This window comes from Cryptomeria japonica, chromosome 1, assembly GCF_030272615.1.
Source record: "Cryptomeria japonica chromosome 1, Sugi_1.0, whole genome shotgun sequence".
Taxonomy (NCBI): Eukaryota; Viridiplantae; Streptophyta; class Pinopsida; order Cupressales; family Cupressaceae; genus Cryptomeria; species Cryptomeria japonica.
In genome coordinates, this window is record NC_081405.1 from 457144021 (window position 1) to 457164597 (window position 20577).

General features: G+C 35.6%; 1 protein-coding gene across 6 annotated transcripts in view; it reads left to right on the plus strand.

The window, feature by feature from the left end:
* LOC131064371 (pentatricopeptide repeat-containing protein At1g10910, chloroplastic) overlaps positions 1-20577 on the plus strand; it is a 251626-nt gene that overhangs the window by 96259 nt on the left and 134790 nt on the right. For 5 of the 6 annotated variants that reach the window (XM_057998525.2, XM_057998496.2, XM_057998509.2 and 2 more), the window contains exon 5: positions 18898-19002. The exons of the other annotated variant lie outside the window; for it this stretch is intronic. In XM_057998525.2, coding sequence (XP_057854508.1) covers positions 18898-19002 — 105 coding nt within the window. The remainder of the gene's footprint in view (positions 1-18897; positions 19003-20577) is intronic. 6 annotated transcript variants of the gene reach the window in all.

A 20577-nucleotide genomic window follows, 5' to 3' on the forward strand; every position in this document is an offset into this window, starting at 1 on the left:
AAGCACCTAGTATTTGCATCCAGTTCCACTAAATAATAGAGAATTATTACAAAGAAAAGTAGGCTACTCACTGTTGCAAATCTGCTCATAAGTTTTCCCAAGAAAAAATCTAACCAAACCAACCATAACCTCCAATTGAAATCCCTTTAAATGCACCAGTACAGACCCTGTATAAATCTGTCCTCTAAAATCAAAGAGCTATGCCCTCTGACTTTGAGTTTTGAAGATTTTTATCCTTAAATCTTCAAGCTTTTGGTGTTACACAGCCGCCTAAGAAGAATATAGTGGTTTTTATCTCAAAATGCAAAAAGATGTGTTATTTTCTGCAAAAAGCCCCTTTTACCCAGCCACTCTCCTTTTTTCATTTTTGTTCCAAAATTAATTTTTAGTACATTAGATGTATTAAAATTGATCTTCTTAATTAATAAATATCACAACCTTAGACATTAGAGTCTTTTCTTGGGTTTCTTGTCAAAATTCTAATGTATCCAAATAGACATGAAATTGAAATAAATTTATCAAGTCTAGGAATACTAGATATTGGCCCAAAGATCATGTAATAACTTGAAGTTGGCACCACCTTAGATAACTAAAGTGTTGAAAACCCAAATCAAAGGACTCGAAGTTGAATCCAGTGATTACATGTTTTCCATAGTCAAAATTGTCTCTTTTAAATGTAGCCTAGAAAGTAGGAATAGACCTCTTAGTTTGATAACTTAAAGTATACTCTTATTAGAATATTGATATGACCCTAAATTATGCCAAATGAATGATATGGTAGAATATAAAATCCCTAGGGGAATCACCAAGGCCACTCAAAACATGGTCCCATCTCCTAAAAATTGGGAAGATTCCTAAAATATAGAAATTTCTCTTTTATTGACCAAGAAAACAATATGAAACAAATGTGCTTAGTCACTTATATTTATTCCTTATACACACGAATGCCCAGTCACTATAGATTGCTTCACAAAATAGGTGAGTGAGGCCCACAAACTAGTATCATCCAAAGAGGGACATTGCAAGTCCTTATCTCCAAAATTTTCTTGCCGATAAAGCTGGATCAACCAAGTTAGAAACTATCTCCAAGTAGTATCCTATTGAGGTAAACCCCTTCATTGTATTAGTTATTTTGTTAGGACATGATTCCTCAATCGCTTTTCTTTGTTCTCCTGGATCTACTTTGGCATTAGGACTAATCTCCCCTCATCAAGAAGGGGTGGTGGCTTGGCTAGAGGCATCACATGTTGACACATTGCCTTCTTCAAACATGGTGCATGAAAGATATTGTAGATTTGGCTGCTGGAAGGAAACTTTAGTTCATATGGCATCTCATCAATCCATTGTACCAGTCTATAAGGTCCCAAGAAATGGGGCTTAAGCTTTTCTACTCCACTCTTCTTCAGAGAAGACTACTTGTAGAATTGAAGTCTAAGGAAAAACCAATCACCCACCTCAAAGTATCTTTTTGTGTGATGTCCATTAACATATACTTTTGGTTGGTTTTAATGTTAGAAATTAGGATCTAAGGATACTAATCATTATAAACAAGATTATAAAGTAAATGAAATATGAAACATACATGCAAAATGTACACATTACACAAGATATACATGGGGAAAACCCTTTCGGATAAAAAACCCCATAAAGCATCATTTAATTAAAACACTTACAAATATAGTCTATAATAAAATAGACATGAACCTGGGGACACTCCTCCAATACTTCCACATGGCCAATAATACCTCATATGCATAGTGATACAACTCACCATAAAGCTCCAAATTCACACACCTCTCAAATGAGAGAGAACCTCCTTAAATATAGGAGGAAGGGTGACTTCACTAGTCACACCTTTTCAATAACCCCCACTCATAAATAATTAATAATCTAATAGTTATTAGATTATAATTATTTCAAATGGGATATGCTTATAAAGCATATAATATATAAAACCTTATATTAGAACATTATATAAAAATGTTATAAGGATGTGATCCCTAATAACATTATGTTCTAACACTCCCCCTTAATGTTAAAAGGGGATCACATGTCAATTTCCATAGAAGAAAAAATGAAGCACCTCAGTAACGTAGGTCTTCTTTGACAGTGATAAATAGGGACACAAATATATGCCAACATGAAGATCATGCATTCCGGACTACATGAAAGTCATCTTGTCATAATTTATAATCCCAGTGTTTTAAAAATGATGCTGTGAGGTCTTAAAAAATTATATTGGAGCCGCGGTCCCCTCAAATTAGCCTCTCCCCAGGTTCATTACATAGTGCTCGTAGGTCTTAATACAATGCTTTTACAAGTGGAAGTTTTACAAGGAGAAGAATTTACAATATGCCCATAGGACTTAAAAAAATCTGCCCGTAGGTCTTACGATACTGTGCTCGTAGGACTTAAAAAAAAATCTGCCCGTAGGTCTTACGATACTGTGCCCGTAGGACTTAAAAAATAAAGGATTTAGCCACTAGGTGGTGTCATTGACATGCACACTCCCCCTCAATGGCATCACCTAAGGCCAAGCATTATTTGAATTTGGAGCATATAATGCCTAAAGGTCTTATGCCTATTAGGTCTTAAATCTAGGATTTAGCCACTAGGTGGTGTCATGTACACTCCCCCTTAATGGCATCACCTCACAGCCAATCACTGCATAGAGGATTTCAAAATGATGGCTAAAATTATAATATATAGTATGTTCTCATGATCTTCAAAGTGTCTTTATTATAGAATGATCTCACTTGAGTGAGGTGCCCATGATCTTCAAGGTGCCTTTATTATAGAATGCTTTCACTTGAGTGAGGTGCCCATGATCTTCAAGGTGCCTTTATTATAGAATGCTTTCACTTGAGTGAGGTGCCCATGATCTTCAATGTTTATTTTGATCTTTAGAAATGATATTCTCTAGAATGAGTAAAGTAACTTCAAGTAATATGGTACTTTCATATGTATCCAAATGGAACTCTTCCATAAATCTTCAAGGCCATATTGATTCTTTAAGAGCTACATTCATATTTTGTCCATTTGATTCAAAGACACATAGAAGATAGTCTTCTTATTAAAGTATTGCTGCATCCATGTAATAGCACTTGCACCATATGTTTTGAAGGCATAACCTCACCATAGAAGAAACAATATAGTTAGTAACATAGTAATCAACTTCATTTTTGGTGCAAAGAAAGAACATAATATTATTTTTGTCATTTGCCAAAGATCATATAATATTCCTTATAAAAATATAGTCCAATGATTGGTAGAAAGGAGAACAACATATATTTTCATGAGAATAGGAATGAATAATTTGTTGTCTTGTTTAAAATACAAAAATAGACATGCTACTACAAATAGTAATGATCCATAAAAAAATTTAGGTAACGGGTGAGCTATCCTTTCTAGGTTTGCTCCCCAGACAGTTTATAAGGGCGATAGCCACCCATTATAAATAGATGCTTAACACGTAATAAATGTAGAGGATACTCGAAATTAAAAAATGTTAGCTGAAGTAACACTCAAGAAATAAAATAAAATAAAATAAAATAAAATAAAATAATGTATTAGCAAAAGATTCTTTGAAAGGTTTATGTAATGCTCTTTGTGTATGGATGTGCAAAAGTTTGAAACTTTTTTCCTTACTTTTTATATTCACCTTTTCATCCTTATATCTTAGTGAAAAAAGAATTAATTTGTCAAATTTAATATAACAAGAGTTTTGAGTTCTTGAGAGAAATAGTGACCTCCTTAGATGGTTGTGTAGACAACCTATGTTCTTAAGGGTCTAATTTGTTTCAAAAGATTATATCAACTTTGATACATATAAATTATCAATATCTAGTTATAAGTATGAGGATAAAAAAAATTACTCTTTTAACATACATTCTCAATAAATGTATTTAAACCTTGTTACTATGAGTCACTTAGTTGTTTACAAATTTCTATATAAACCTCTTTGCATTGGTTCATTAATAATTAAGAATTACTCAAATGTGTCACCAAGTGTCTCTTTTCTTTTATGAATTATAATTGAACTTAGAGGGTTTTATTAATACAAAATTTTATGATCTATTTACTCAAAGATCATATAATGCTTAATGGCATATATAATTGTATATAATGTGGCCAGGATAAAAGATTCACCCCATAACATTTATGAAAAAATATATTTGTTCTAAAAAAAAAAATGATCCACTTTATATAAATACAAAAAAAATAGAAGAAATCTCAAAAAAAATGATTCTACTCTATATTCCCTTTTCCATATTCAATTGTGAAATAAGAATATGAATGCAAATTTTTCTGCTATAAGAAGAATATTGTGCACAGAGACAAAGAAGATGTTGATATGACAATGAGTGCCTTTGAATTGCAAGAGTAAAAATCTGTACGAATTGAATCAATTTCAGTTGTCTAGATGGCTGTTTGTTTCAAATAGACAATGTTTGAAAGAATTCAGTGAACTGTTTGAAAGAATTCAGGTCATACACATTAAGACTGCAATGATAGCTAGTTATGCACAAAATAGATGAATTTGATTTCCCTATATGGGGGAGCGGATTGGACGAATGCTTTAAAAGAATCCAGCACTTTGTATTTAACAAAGCTTGCTGATTACTCATGATATCTCTGCAATGAGATTTCCCAACGTAGGTGAGCTCACATAGGTGGGTATGAGTGATGGGTCACTCACTCCCCACGCAACTGGAGACACTCCCCTCGCTCTCAAGTGAGGTGTGAAACAAAATGCCAAATGCAATGGGTGGTGAGCCAGTGCGAACGTGGTTGCCTATTGAAGTGAGCCCAGTGGGCATTAGGAAGACATGAATGCAGAGTGTGAAAGCATAGCATCTTCACAATACACCATAAATGTCGGATAAAGGAGTGTGAGAAAAGAGATGTCGGATGGGAAGATAGCCATTTGATAAAATAAATGAATTAGATAGCCATATTTAAGGAAAGTTACCCTTCCAAAAACGACGCATCATTTAGATTTTGTATAGGATTTTGATCTATTAAAGAGAGCACATTTTTCAAAAATATATAAAATCAATAAAATTGATTGATATAATTTAGAAGGCTATTTGATATATGGTGAATTTAAAATGGTTGTATATATGTATTTGTTTTGAGATGGTGTAACTCATTGTATGAGAATTTTCTTAATTGATTTAATCTGAAATTCAATCAAGTGAGGATATGTTTACAAGATAAGTAGTTGTGGGATAGATTTTTCTGAAATAGGAAGAAAAAAATATCATGAAGATATACTTAAATACATTATTAAATTATATATATGTACTTGAGATCTTCTAGTCTTTTTTAAAAGAGTTATGATTAGCTAATATCACTTAAGTACCTAAGAAGGTGAAAAAATGCATTCTAATATTTCAAATGAATATGTACCTTTCGTAGGTCTTTAAAAGTATATGTTAAATTAATATAATGATACTTGTAATTCAAAAAATTAATTCCATTTTTTTATATTATACAAGATGCACATAAATTTTTCATATTCAATATTTCCAAAATTGATAGAGGAAAGTAATAATTTAAAAAAATTTGTCTAATTTTCTCAAAGCAAAAATTTCTTGAAAAAAAAAATAAAAAATATATTTACCTCTTGAAGTGCAATCCCAAATGCTAGCCCTTTATTTTTGGAAAAACTGTCCTTATAATCACACTACTCAACTAATGTAATATATCATGCATTTTCCTCAAAAAATAGCAATGAACAATTATGTCACTTACTCATATTTGTGGCATAGATTGTAAGAATTTTCATAAAGAGAATTTTCATCAAGTTCAACGTATTTTTTAATATAACCTGTAAAAATGATTAGTATAGCCTAACCTGCTCTGATACCATGTTAGAAATTAGGATCTAAGGATACTAATCATTATAAACAAGATTATAAAGTAAATGAAATATGAAACATACATGCAAAATGTATACATTACACAAGATATACATGGGGAAAACCCTTTCTGGTAAAAAACCCCATAAAGCATCATTTAATTAAAACACTTACAAATATAGTCTATAATAAAATAGACATGAACCTGGGGACACTCCTCCAATGCTTCCACATGGCCAATAATACCTCATATGCATAGTGATACAACTCACCATAAAGCTCCAAATTCACACACCTCTCAAATGAGAGAGAACCTCCTTAAATATAGGAGGAAGGGTGACTTCACTAGTCACACCTTTTCAATAACCCCCACTAGTCTACAAGTAGAAGAATACAACTCCCTCCAAGATAGGTTAAACCTATGATGAAGTCTATAGACAGATTCTTATTTCTACTAAGGTATATGAATCTGGTATAGAAAACTTCCTGAGAGTGTAGCCTAATGTTTCATCCTCTAATAAACATCACACTCCTGCACTGTTATCCTCATTTTTGAAAAAAACTGGACCATTACTTAAAATTTTTGTCAAAAAATGAAAATTTTACTTTATGGAATGCTTCCCGAGGCAGAGTTTCACCTAATCCTTGGACTGGCTTAATCCTCAGTCCATCCTCGAACCAAGTTTCGAATTTCATCGCATTCTGGGTTCGTTTGCTATGTCTTTCCTTCAATTTCGGGTTTTTATCCCTGACTGCAGGTGGGAAATTTTCCTCGAATTGCAAGTTTTAATGATTTCCTTTGTTTTAGTCTTTGTAGGGAAATTTTTGGTTACAAGTGCACTTCGTTGAAAAAAGAACTTGTAACTTAACTTTTTATTTCCCCCTTGATGCTTTTTGGTTTTTAAGTCATAATAGGGATTTTTTGGATGAGTTACAAGTTAATTTTAAATTGCGTATTCATAAATAGCTTGTAACTCTTTTCTAAAACCCCTATTTTATTGTCTTTTGCTTGTAATAGGGATTTTAAACCCCTATTACATGTGTTAAGCTATTAAAACTTGTTGTAGGGATTTTATTTTCCCTTTACAAGTAATTTATAACTTGCATATCTCTCTCCAAAACCCGATTTTGCTTAGAAATGGAATAAAGTGACAATTTTAAACTTGCTATTATGCCCAAAAAACCCGATTTTCTTCATAAAGTGCAAATTGGGGAATTTTAAACTTGTAATTGCATTTCTAAAACCCGATTTTGCCTTGTTGAGGGAAAAGTAACATTTTAAACTTGCAATATGGGAATTAAAACCCGATTTTCTCTATTGCATGTAAAAGGAAACTTGTATTTCTTTCCCAATAACCCGATTTTCCTCCCCTAAGACAATTTTGCCACAAATTCTTCCCAATTTTTGTGGAGAGATTCATGGAGCAAGGAGGCGTTTTTGTTGCAAGGCGATTTGTGTGAGTTATGGGACACGTTGCCTTTGATTTGGTGAATGGTTCAACCCTTATTTTCTGCTAAACTGTTTTCCACGTGATTTCCAAGACCCACGTTTTGGTGGATCCAAACTCCACGAAGCTTCAATCTCCTAAGTCGTTTTTGCTTTCCATGCTAAGGCGTTGGGGCTTGATGAAGGATTGACCACTTCTTATGCCTCTAAGTTTGCATTTGTTGCCACGTTTTGCTGCCCAAGGCGTTTTGCTAAAACGTGGCAAGGGTTTTAGAATGCGGTTTAATCTCTATTTAAGAGTTCTCCATTCTTCTTTCAAAGATTGATCATCTTTTTGAAGAGGCATTTTCAGTTTGAAGCAAGGTATGGTTTCTTTTCTTTCTTTGTTTCATTTTCTTATTTTCTTGTCTTCTTGTTTTTCCTTTCTAGTTGTAAATTTGTGTATATGTTTATTTTGCCCCAAAAATCGGTTTTGTGAGAGAGATTTTCCCCTTTGTAAAGTAATTTTTGAATTGCATTGTTCTTCCCCAATTTCCCTCTTTACTTGTATTTGGGATTTTAAATCCCGATTACAAGTTGGATGAAAATCATTGTTCTTCCCTTATGGTTACAAGAATTTAACCATCTTTTGTCAAAATTCCAAGTTGTAAAGATGAAAAATACCCATCCTTCTAAAATCGGGTTTTTAGAACCGGATTGCATGTCCAAAGTTCTTCCCATTTTCTTGGAAATGACATTCCCAAATTCTTCCCATTTTTATCCATCCATATCGCCTATATCCGTACTTTCCGTTCACGTCATTTCCCACAAATCTAAATCTCATTTTTCACTCATTTCTCCATTTTCCGTTTTACAAGTATACTTGCATTCGGGTTTTAAAAATCCGATTGCATGTGCATACTTCCCAACTTGTATACTTGTAAAATTTTCCCCAAGATCTGAAATTGGTCAAAGTCAAATTTCCACCATTCCCATTTATTTCCCATCTTTCTCTCACAAAATCGTGAAGTGCAAGGGTTGGAGTTCTTCCCATTTGAAGAAGGAAAAATGTTAGTTGCAGCTGATTATGATGTTGCCTTAACACTTTTAAGTCTTCATCACAGTATACCAGGTTGTCCTTCAATGTCAGATTTACCATCCTCTCCTATTCCAAAGAAGATGAAGTATAAATATGACAAGTACTAGAATGAAGTTTCACCTTCGCAAGTTTCCTCTCCTTTGGATTGCATAAAAGATACGGAAATAGGGCATGTGGACATGTCAGAATTTGTCAAGAGAGTGGAGGATCCGTAGGATAGTAATATGCAACGGCTATTGGACAACCACATCCATCACGCATCCTCTTTTCCAGTGGCTGCCCTAGAACCTGAATTTGTTTTCGCTTGCACCCATTGCTTTGACAAAGAGATAAGAACCATTAAAAATGATGATGGTGAAGCGATAGTCCACCTTGATGTAGATACAATTGAGAAAGTCTTCAGAATACCACCAGCACCTGTTTATATGGAAATTTCAAAGGATAGTGCAACCAAGTACTATGTCAAGAGGGAAAAGGACTGCAAACGTCATATTAACAGGTGGATTCATGAGCCATGAGCCGCCTTCTCAAGGTGGGCTAAGTTGTACTGCTGTGACTTTAAGTGGGAAATTGGAGACATCATAACACTCCTCAGCAGGATGATGGGTCTTGAACACTCCAATGTTTTTGAACCCTGGATGTGTTAGTTTACCATGTTCATAAGGCAATCCCATCGTATATCATGGGGAGAGATTATCAGTGATGCTTTATGCGAGAAACTTGCAGCAGTCCCTACCACCATGACTTTCTACATGAATTCATACTTAGTGTATTTGGCAGTGTCACTCAGACATTTCCTTGGTATTTCTACCAAGGGTGACCGTTCGCTTATACTTGTATGGGAATATTATGATCAACTGCCTTTGAGACCCAACAAATTGCATTTCAGAAGAGTTCAAGATGCATTCTTTAGTTACTTCATGTGCTAGTTTGACAAGACTCTAAAGAACAGAAGTGTGTTAGATGAGGCATGGGAAAGAGTGAATGAGTATGGATGCTTGTTTCTTCAATTCCCGAACTTTACCTATATGAGAGTCGGATGCTATGGTGGGCAGCCATACATGCTCCCTAGATACTCGACTGATAAGATCATTCTTATGGAGTTGGGAAGACAGATCATGGCTGTACATGCTCATCAGTCCGTTAGACATAAGGTCGTAATGGGGATTTCTACAACAAACCCATTGAAAATTGGCCGGTATTCTCTTGTCACATCCATCAAAGCCAAAGATATGGAGACTGAGATGCAAGAAATTAAACTCAAAAGGTTTAAGTCCAGGGCTGATTTTGATTATCGGGGTATGAAGGAAAATATCAAAAAGTCCTTCGTGCACGTGCATCGCATTGAGGATATCTGGGTAGATCTCCATACAGAAATGGAGGTTCTCAAGATGGACTACTATAGGCTTACCGTTGAGCAGGTTATTGATCTGAACCTGGTGGACATTCCGCAAGGAATGATTGGAAGGGTTGAAGAAGCTCCACTTCCTTTAATCCAATGGTCACACAAAGAGTGCACTTCCATTCTTGAAAGGTTTCAGCCTATTCTTGCCAACACCAATACTTGGCTTAAAGGTAATGGTGTTAGACTCATCAATATCAAGGCTGGAAAAGAAGATGACTCTACGGGACCTCTTGGACGTAAGTCTGAGATTTAGATTGACAATAAAGAAGGTGCATCATCTTTAGGCACCAGGATCAAATTGTAGGTTAGTCGGGCAATAGTGCTTCCTCTTGAGGAGGCGACAGTTCGTGGAAAGGAAAAGTCCCGGTTTCATGCTCATGTGATCGATCTTGACAATCCAAAAGAAGGACATCAATCTGATGATGCTCCTAAGTCTCTAGCTTCGGACTAACCTCATGAGATTGAAAGATTCCTTCCTCAGTTTCCATTGAGATGCCTCTTTCTCCTCCTGACATAATAGTGGAAGAGTCTCCTTAGAATGCTGTTCCTATTTCCGCAGTTGAGCCGCCTCCTGATCATCAACAAGAGGGTGTGCTGGAAATTCCTGAGGATACTCCTGCATGTATCCATTTGTCAGAGATTGATACCTCTACTTCTGGCTTTGAAGAATTTATGAGGCAATCTTCATGCCCATTGGTTATTGAGCAAACCATGGTCGCCATCCAAACAGATACTCCTCCCAGGGTGACCACGACTGTTCAAATAGAAACTGCTTCTCCTTCGCTCTCAGCAGCTACTCAAGGAGAACTAGTTGTTTTACCTTCATGGCTTAGTTCTTTTACCCCAAAGAGGAAAAAGCAGGAAATCTCTTTTGATGTCTTTGACTATCAACAACTCAAACAGTCTAGGCCCAAGGTTGCTAAAAAGGCCAAGATAATTTCAAGAGTAATTGTTGATAGCAATAAGATGAAAGTGGCAGAAATTGTTGAGCCCCTTGTGGATAAGCTACGCGAAGAAATGCAAGCTGCTGATTATAGGGTTACAAGGATAGAATTGGGCAAACAAATGCATGAAGTGGTCAAACACGATGCCCAACAATCTGTAGCCTCACTAGTGCAACGGTATGACGAACTTCTAGCAAAGAAAGACAAGCTAAAAGAGGAGAACCGACAACTTGTTGCAGCTGTTCATAAAATTACAAAACCTGTTGGTGAAGGGAGCCTACAAGTTCTTCCGGTTCCCAAGAACTGACTCGTGGAGTTGAGAGAGTTGCCTAGAAAGTACAAGCATTGGATTCTTGGGTGGATCAACTTCATGATCTATGTGCATAAGTGTTGAAAGACATTTTCCAAATGATGTCTAAGTTGGAGGCCATTGAAGAGAAATTGAATCATACCTTCGACACTTTCAAACAGAATCTGGAAAGGGTTGAAGATAGTTTGACTATCTGGCACACCATGCCCCAACAACAGTTGAGTGTTCTTCAGGAGCATGCCATTATTTCTTCCAGGGTCATGTACTTGGAATTTGAAGAACTTTTGGAGAATAAAGCCCTTGTTCTCAAATCCCTCATTGAGGAGATTGATGATGCAATGAGATTGTGGGGTGAAGTATTTCAAGGTATTGTTTCCCATTGCGAGAAGGCTTCTTGCAACATAATGAGTTAGAATGGAGAGCTAATACCAGAAGAAGAAGTTCTTGCAGATCTACAGATGAGGATTCATAATGAATGGAGGAGCGAACAATTCTCAGCTGCTTCAATTCAGGCTCTGATGAAACATCAAACCTTTTTGCACGAAATCCAGTCCTTCTTGGAGAAGATCAACTCTATGCTTCTTCGATGTCATGATACCGTTGTGAAGACCATGGTTGTTGCCAAGAACACCCACGAACCGAATCCCGCTGAGCTACGAATGATCATCCAGAAGTTCGAAGGATTCATGTCTTCACATGTTGCAGCTTAAGTGTTTTTCAACACTTAGTTGTATTTTTCCAGATTTGTAATCTCTTAGTTGTAGTTTTTCTTTTGACAAGTTGCATGTAAAAACCTTTTATAAATTGCTAGTCAAGTCTTTACTTGCACTTTTGTAATTACATGTAAGGCAACTACAAGTTGTGTTCAGTTAGGACTGTAGTTGGAATAAGTCATAGTTAGTTATTGAATAAGTCTTGGTGGTTGAGAGAATTTTTTAGGTTAGTTGAGATCCTCCCATCTTTTTTTCAAGGCTCCACTTCTATAAATACTTGAGGGGTCTATTGTAATCTTTATCTTTTTGAAAGCAAGCAAAAACTCTGCCAAATTTGCAGCAAAGAAGTCTTTGAGCTTTTATGTGTAAATTGAAGAATTCAAAGGAATAAAAGAAAATTGCTCAAGCTTTGAGTCTTTGTGCTACATTCTTGAGTTTGTGTTCCATATTACCTGTCTTGCAAGTGTTTCTTTGAGAACTTAATCGAATCTGATTTGCAGTCTTTGAGTTGCAAGTATTGGAGATTAATTTAGTTAAAGCAAAAGTTCTATTGGGAAAAAGCTGTAAGACTTTGTGCTTACACTTGTTCTTAACATAGTTTAGAAGTAAGTAGATTTTATGAGAAATAGCTGTGAGTCTTTGAGCTCACACTTGTTCTTGCTGTCTTGCGTAGAAAGAATAAGACATTTCAGTCTTTGTGCTGTTATAATTTGTTCTTAATAAAATTAGCATAGAAAAGGGTAGATAGGACTTCACATAATCAAGACTTTGAGCTTGATATTGCTGTCCCGTCCCGAAGGAAGTGACGGAAGTCTTTGAGCTTTCAGGAAACTTCATTTCCTTTCTCTCATTTCATTTTGAAAGTTGTTATCGCCGTTTTATAACAAATCGCTATCATTTTTGTGTGAAGAGAAAAGGATATTGCCTTTCTTGAAAGAAGAAGAAAGATTGCTGTCCCATCCCATTTTATTTTTAAGCTTTATATAGATAGGGGGAGCCTTCCCTTAAGTAGGAGAGTTTTACTCACACATTGTGGTTGAAACCACAATTTTGTATATTTCCCCAAGTGTACAAAATTTTCAACCAACATGCACATATTGTAATACATCATTCTTAAAGCCTTCCAAAAATACCTACTCCTTACCTATTTGTAGATTTCAAAAAACCTAATATGCCCTACAAATAGAGAATTGTGAAGACCTGAAATGATTTTCTTCTTAATCTTGATCTAGAACCAATACGATGCTCTCTTTATACTAATCCACTTCTACTTTTGGTCATTAAGGTCACATTGACATAGAAATAAACTTAGAATATTGTGATTTGTACACACCACAAAGCACATGAAAACAAAATTTTGTTTGAACTTGGCTAATGCATGCATTACTTCTAAAATCTCTTTTTCATAAATGGAAAATTGTCGTTCAATTGCATTTTACTTGTGACTCTCAAAAGAGATAGGTTTTCCTATTAGCGTAAGGACAAAATTAATGCCTTCTCCTAAAGAATCACATTCAATTACAAAAGGTGATGAGAAATCAGGTATAGCTAGAATAGTTTGAGTTCACATTACCTTCTTCAGTTGATCAAATTCCTCTTGAGTTGTAGACCGAGAGAAAGCACCCTTCTTGGTCAATTCAGTCAAAGGAGCTGCAAGTTGAGACAAACCTCTAATAAATCTTCTAGAATGGCTACATTGGCCTAGTAAACCTTATTTTGTTTATGTCCTATGAGCATGTCACTCCTAAATAGATTGTACCTTGCTCTTATCCATCTGTATGTTCGAAGCATTGATAATATGTCCAAGGTAAATAATTTTATGCAACCCAAATTCATGCTTTATTTTATTCACAAAGAAAGTTTGCTGCTGCAAAATGACTAACACTATGTCCAAATGTGCCAAGTGCTCTTCCCAAGTTCTATTGTAGATAATTATTTCGTTGAAGAAAATTAACAAAAATATTTGCAAATGAGGCTTGGATGTCTCATTTGTTGTTGAATAGGAAGGTAGCTGATGCATTAGTGAGCCCAAAAGATATCACTAAGAACTCAAGGTGCTTGCAAAGACATCAAAATGTAATCTTACAAGCATCTTTGAGTTCAACCCAAACTTGATGGTATCCACAATATAGCTATATTTTTGTGAATTAAACCGCTCCATGTAATTCATCTATCAACTCATCAATGCAAGTAGTGGATATTGGTTCTTTATAGTTTTCTTGTTGAAGGCTGTGTATAATCAATGCACATTCTTACGGTCTCATCTTTCTTCTTCACTGACATCATTGTAGAAGCAAATGTGCTTGTGCTAAGTTTGATGTGCCCCAAATCCAACAACTCTTGTATAGTATTGTCTGTCTCAACCTTAAAGGCATGAGGATGATGATAAGGTATAATAAAAATGGGTCTAGTCCTTGGCATGAACTCAATAGTATGTTGAAAATCCCAATTTGGTGGAAAAATTGGAGGCTTGTCTTTAAAAATTGGTGCATACTTACCCTAATCAACTTAAATATCTAGATGATACCTACTTCCTCAAAAGTAGTAGTGCCCTAGGTTAAACCCTTGAAGATGCAAATCTCAACAACCCTTCTCACTTCATCTTGCCTTGTCTTTCCAAATGGTGTGAAAAAATTTGTTCTATTGATCCACCTATCATGTCTTTGATGATCTTCTCTCTTCCTTGGTCAACAAAACACAGTGTCATTGTTTGGAAGTTCTACGTGAACTCACCAAGCAAATGCATTCACTGAATCCTTAATACCATATGAATTACTAAAGGAATAACATAAATGTTGTGCAAAAGGATGACCAACCAATACCACTTACAACTAGGGAATGATCTAATGATAAGCCAAGGAATATCCATATACCGGTGCTATGTCAAAACTTGTAACTCTTTTTTCTTCAACATGAATAGAGCTACCGAACCTTGATTAATAAAATTATGGGCGACCCCTTATTAGTAGGAGCTACAATTGCTTCCCTAATTCCTTCTCCTAACTTGGATGGAATGAAATATCAAAACCCCAAACAACAATGCTATATTAGATAGTTGATCTTCCACTTCTCATGAAGGTGTAATCACCCCTCGATGTTTTGTCTCATCCCCATTACCATCATGTGCTTTTGTCAATTGTTGTACGTCCCCCTTAACATCTAAATAGACCTCAATCAAGTGTACCTTTCTTTTTCTCAAATACTTATGTGATGGATCCCATGGTCCTTGTGGTTGAAGCATAATTGCTCCCTCATCTCATTAAGAATCACGTCACCATGCTATTGCTTATGGTGTTTGTCTTGTACTCTAATGGGAATAGTCTATAAGGGGTCCTTTGTTGTTTCTTTTATACCACCACCTCTAAGGAATGCCCTGAAAACCCCTGCCCAATGTAGTAGCCTCTAGAGATAAGTTCCTGTTAATGGAACCTGTATGTAAAGACCCTTGCCAATTTCTATAACAATTTTTTTGTACTTTTTTCGATGTTCGGGAGTTAGGCATTATATCAAACATTTTATTTACAACTTCTTGAATTTGCCCCTCGGGTATGAGTAGCTAGAAGCTGAAGGGGTGGCTGATCAATGCATCATTTGATGGGTGGAACTGGAAGCGTGATTTTGAAATCGATGGAAGCTTCTTACCTCCATCCAATCTTGGTGGATCACAAATGAATCCACTTGGTTCATGGCACACAGTCAGATCCATGGAACCATCGTTTCAATCAGAAGAAAGAGATGGAGGGCTGGGCCGAACAATTGATCTAATAGAAGCGGTCGAGGGCTCATGCCTGGATCAACTTGAACCAAAGAGGGTGATAGTGAGGGAAGAAGCCTTAGCCAAATCTGGAGTCAACCTGCTCAGTTTCTAACTGAAACTGATTTAATTATATGTTGAAATGTTTGAGAACAAATAGCATGACATAAACACATCAATCAGTCATAGCACATGACTACAATGATGGTCATTTAACATGTACGTGTTTGGAACAACTAAGGATCCTTTTTAGCAGATAACAACATTTACATTTCATTCAATGATCAGTTATTAGCTTGCTCCAGCAATCACAGTATCTTCAATGAGTCCCACTAGCAATCATAGAGTATTCAATGTTAATCACTTGGTTTAGAACTTGAAGAAATAACTTTTGAATTCTGTATCAGACAAAGACCGTTTTCTTTGTCTTATGGACAATAGTACAGTTTCCTCTGCCTTCTTTCAATACAAACTTCTATTTAGCAGATTGAATTGGCAATCATATAGAAAATCTATTGGCATAATCATGGACCATTTGGATAAAATGAGGGATTGAAACATGCTTTTTTTCTCTATAATCTGCCATTCATTATAGGAGTCCGAATTGCATTGATATGTTTCAGCTTTCCTACCAGATGACTGTTATTAATGCACAGGAGAAATGTACTGTTTCAACAACCTCTTTTTTAAGCCTGATGTTGATTGTAGTTCTAATTTCTGCAAAAGAAAACTGAGATGTCCCCCACAATTTTTTTTTAATTTTTGAACACAAGATCACCACTCGTTAGCATTAGCAGTAAGAAATATCATGATCAATACAATTGGTGGTTAAACCAGCCACTTCCACTTTTCAGCAGGTGAAGTAAGAACAGTAGAAAATAACAATTCCTTGGCAGTATGACCAGCCAATTTGCAAGCCAAACAGAGATAGAACAAGACAATCACTCGACCTTTTTCCAACGGGAGGACCATGCATAAACAAAAACTATCACTCAACCACTTATGCAACAGGAGGATAGAGAACATCAAATAATCACTCGACCACTTATTTAGCAGGAGGACTGGAGTATAGTAAAATAGAGAAATAGGCGGCTAAGCCAGTATCTTCCATTGATGCAGTGGGTGATACAAGTATATTGCAAAGAAATGGATTGTTCAGTACTACTGAGTCAATCTTACAATATTTTGTCCTGCAAATACTGTCAGTTCAATATGATTTCAATCTCTAAATAGAAATGAAAGTACTCCAAGGAATTACAATAAGATATCTCTGAAATAACTAGCCAAATACACACTTAACCAAATCTGAAATGAATTACCAGCAATACCAGAAACAAACCGGCAACATAGAAATTGCTGTAACTTTCTCAAACTCCACCAAACAGCGCTAAATCAGCGATGAAAGAAGGTTAGGGGGAAGGTGACCAAACCCCAACCCAGCAACCACATCAAACCTCATTGAAAATTCTGCTCGCAGCCCTAGGGCAAGGCTAAAATGGTATGGCCAGCAAGGAAATTCGACCAGCAATGAAAAATTACACACTCCACCTCATAATACGAGCCTCCAGATGAAAAACTGCCCAGCAGAGGGGCTCCCAACGAGCTATTACCCAGAATGAACGGATACATGGATAGAGAGCTATGAATTAAAATAAGCTACAACCACATCCAAAACCAACAAGCTGGAAACACACCAAAACACTTAAAATATTGAAAATAGGCTCACAATCCATTCTATCAGCTCACTCTATCTCTCTTGATGAAAGATAGTCTCATTAGACCAGCTAGGTGCTATCTCTCAAGCACGAATCTGATGGTTGCTAGGAAGCTCTTAACTTTGAAGCTCAATTGGCACCAATCCGGCAGCATAACAATATCAATAATCAAGCATCCCCAAAATAAGAACCCAACACTTTTATTTATAGCCCTTGAGTCTCCAATTTCAAATTCAAGTTCACTCCAAATGGTGCCCAAACCAAATGCAATTTCATTTCATATTAATTTGGCATTGACATTTCATTTCCCCATTCACTCCAAGTCGACCAACATAGGGGAGCATTAGAACTTAATTAAAATGCCAATAATATTGACATAAATTATAAAATTGAACTTTTGGTGTCCAAATGAGGAAGTAAAATGTAATGCCAAATTGACTTAGGACTTAAAATATTATTTCATTCCCTTAAGTCGTCCAAGTCAATAATAAAGATATATATATAAATCTCACACCAAGGCATTAAATTATATTAAATTTTTTTTTCCCTTAAATATTGAACAACTGCCTTATTGAGCTGAGGGCCAAAGTGCCGAAGCTACATTGCTAGAAATAACCAATTGAACCTGACCACATGAACCTGCCAAAATTAGAACTGCTAAAAATAGTACTTACTAAAAATAGCATACTGCTAAAAATAGTAAGTGTTTCCAAAGTGATTTTTACCACATTTTGAGCAGCTGTCGCAACTTACTAAAAATAGTAAGTCCAGAAAAAGTATTCAGATTCATTTGCATGTTACACCATCGCAAAGCTCTCGGAAAACCCAAAAAAACCCAGAGAAATAAGTTGCCCTTGCCTACACTTACTAAAAATAGTAAGTTTGCCAAACTCCGCTGCTTGCTATGCATGTATCATCGTTGCAAAACTTTCCGAAAACCCAGAAGGAATCCAAAACCAAAATTGACAAACTCCAACATGCAAGCCATTAAAAACGCTAAAACATCCTCCCAGAGGTAGGATACCCTAATTTCTGCTCCCGACTAGCCTACAGATCTTTGGAATATGCTAACGACCAACTGAACTGATCACTACTGAGAAGGGGACATTACAAAAATTGCTTTAGAATATCTCACCACTGATTACTGAAATAAAAAATGCTTCTCTTCTTTACTTTGGAACATTGTATGTCATCTTTAACATGAAGGTCTGGTTTGGGATGTTGTCAAGGCCACTTTCCTAATTTTTAAATAAAATTCTTAATTTACTTAGCAAAAGTAGAGTATCATAATATTTGTAAATCTATTGAGCCATAGAATTGACTTCTTGTATAAATATCAATTATGTAACTCCAATAGACTGGATGAAATTGACAGTTGAGATATGTTTTAAATATATATGTGTTGACTGTGTTTTATTCTTTATTTTGTTACTATATTTTCTTTGTTATTTTTGGACCATATTCTAAAAAGAAGGGGAAACTATATTAGATATGAGATGTGTGCTTGGACGGGTCTATTTCTGAGTTGTGTTTATGATGGTAGACGAGTCTTAAATTTTAAATTTACCTTATACCTCTCAGGAAATAAAGATTTTGTCATGCCTTTCGGCAGTATTGTCTGTGAGTCTATTATATTTATGAGGTTTATCACTGCTATGCTTCTGTAGGTGGTATTGAATTCATTGATGAAGGTATATGTTAAAAGTGGGCATTTTGTAAAAGCAAAGAAGGTGTTTGCTGAACTGGATGCTGCTGGCCATATTTCTAATGAGGTACAGACATATAGTCCTTTCCACTTTATGCAAAGTATAGATTCCTTGTTTGGAATAGATCTTGCTGATCTTACTTTTAAGTGAAATAAATGAAAGGCTGATGTTAATTTTGTTCCAATATGAATGCGAAGGATTCTATGTTTATTTTATCAAGGAGTGTAGCTATATGTCATACTCTTTCAAATCATCTCTTGGATATGTTTTCTCCTTGGCCATAGGAGCTATTTCATGGAAATGTATGCTTCAACAGACTATATCTTTATCTTCCATTGTATCCAAGTAGAAAGTAATTGTAAATTCTAGTTGTGAAGCAATATGGTTGAGTCAATTTTTTTAGCGATTTGCAACTTCCTCATATTACATGAACTCACTTTCCTATGACAATCAAGGAGTCCTAAAGTTAGTGATCTTACTTATGTGCAATAAATGAAAAAATAATATTTATGTCTGGTCCAATATGGAGTATGACAGAGTCCAAAACATATGAAAGGCTAATCCCATATAACTTGTCAACCCAAAATCATATGTCTTCTAATAGAGAATGCCATAGTAAGATTATGACATATAACCAGTGTTATAAGATTTGCCTAGACTCATGGGTACTCGGTGAGTTGCGAGGCGAGGAAGTGAGTCGCGAGGCAAGGCACCCTTGCCGATTTTGAGGGACTTGGACTCAGCCAAGTCTTTCCTAGACGTGTCAAGTCTGGAGACTCAGCTAGACTCACTGAGTTTGGGCCTAAGACTCGGCCATTTTAGTTTACTAAATCTCACAAAATTTCAATGCTTATATGGTTAATGAGATGCCCCTAGACTATTTACATGGAAGATAACATTTAACTCCCCATCCTTGTCTTCAAGCTAGTCTCATTTTCTTCATCAGAATATATAATGAAATATATCATTTAAGTATATTGATACTTTAAGAAGTTATATTTCAAGTATATATTGATGGAGTGGTTTTAGATCTCTAGGAGTTATAATGTAGATTTTAGATTTTAGAAGATCTTATAAATTTTTAGATGTAGTGAAATTTCAGTAATCAACAAGCTCCTATTAGCATTCTCTCGCTCTCTATCTCACTCTCTTTATCTCTCCCAAACTCTAGACTTATCTCTCTCCCTATCACTCTTCCTCTATCCGCTCTCTGTCTCTCCCTAACTTAGTCTCTTCTCTCTCCCCCAAGATTTAGACCTAACTCTCTACATATCTTTCTCACCCCAAGACCCTTGCAAGGGGTGCTACCTTCAACCTCGTTTTGGTGATGCCTCGAAACCCCGATCAAACTATAAGTCTAAGCAAGTAATAGGCCAATGATGAATCATGATGATAAAAATCTGCATAATACATATCCCCTATTGCAAATCTTTGCATATTTATCATCAAAGCTACAATCGAGGATTATCGTGTTTCATATATTGGACAACTTGTTTAGTACACAAGGACAGCCATAGGCAAAGTTGGCATGCTACAGCCCTTGTAGTGCTGAATGCAAGTTAAGTCATAGTTGGCAAGAAATGTCATTTTCATAATGTAAAATATATCAATCATGCCTTGCATAGACAACTGATAGAAGAA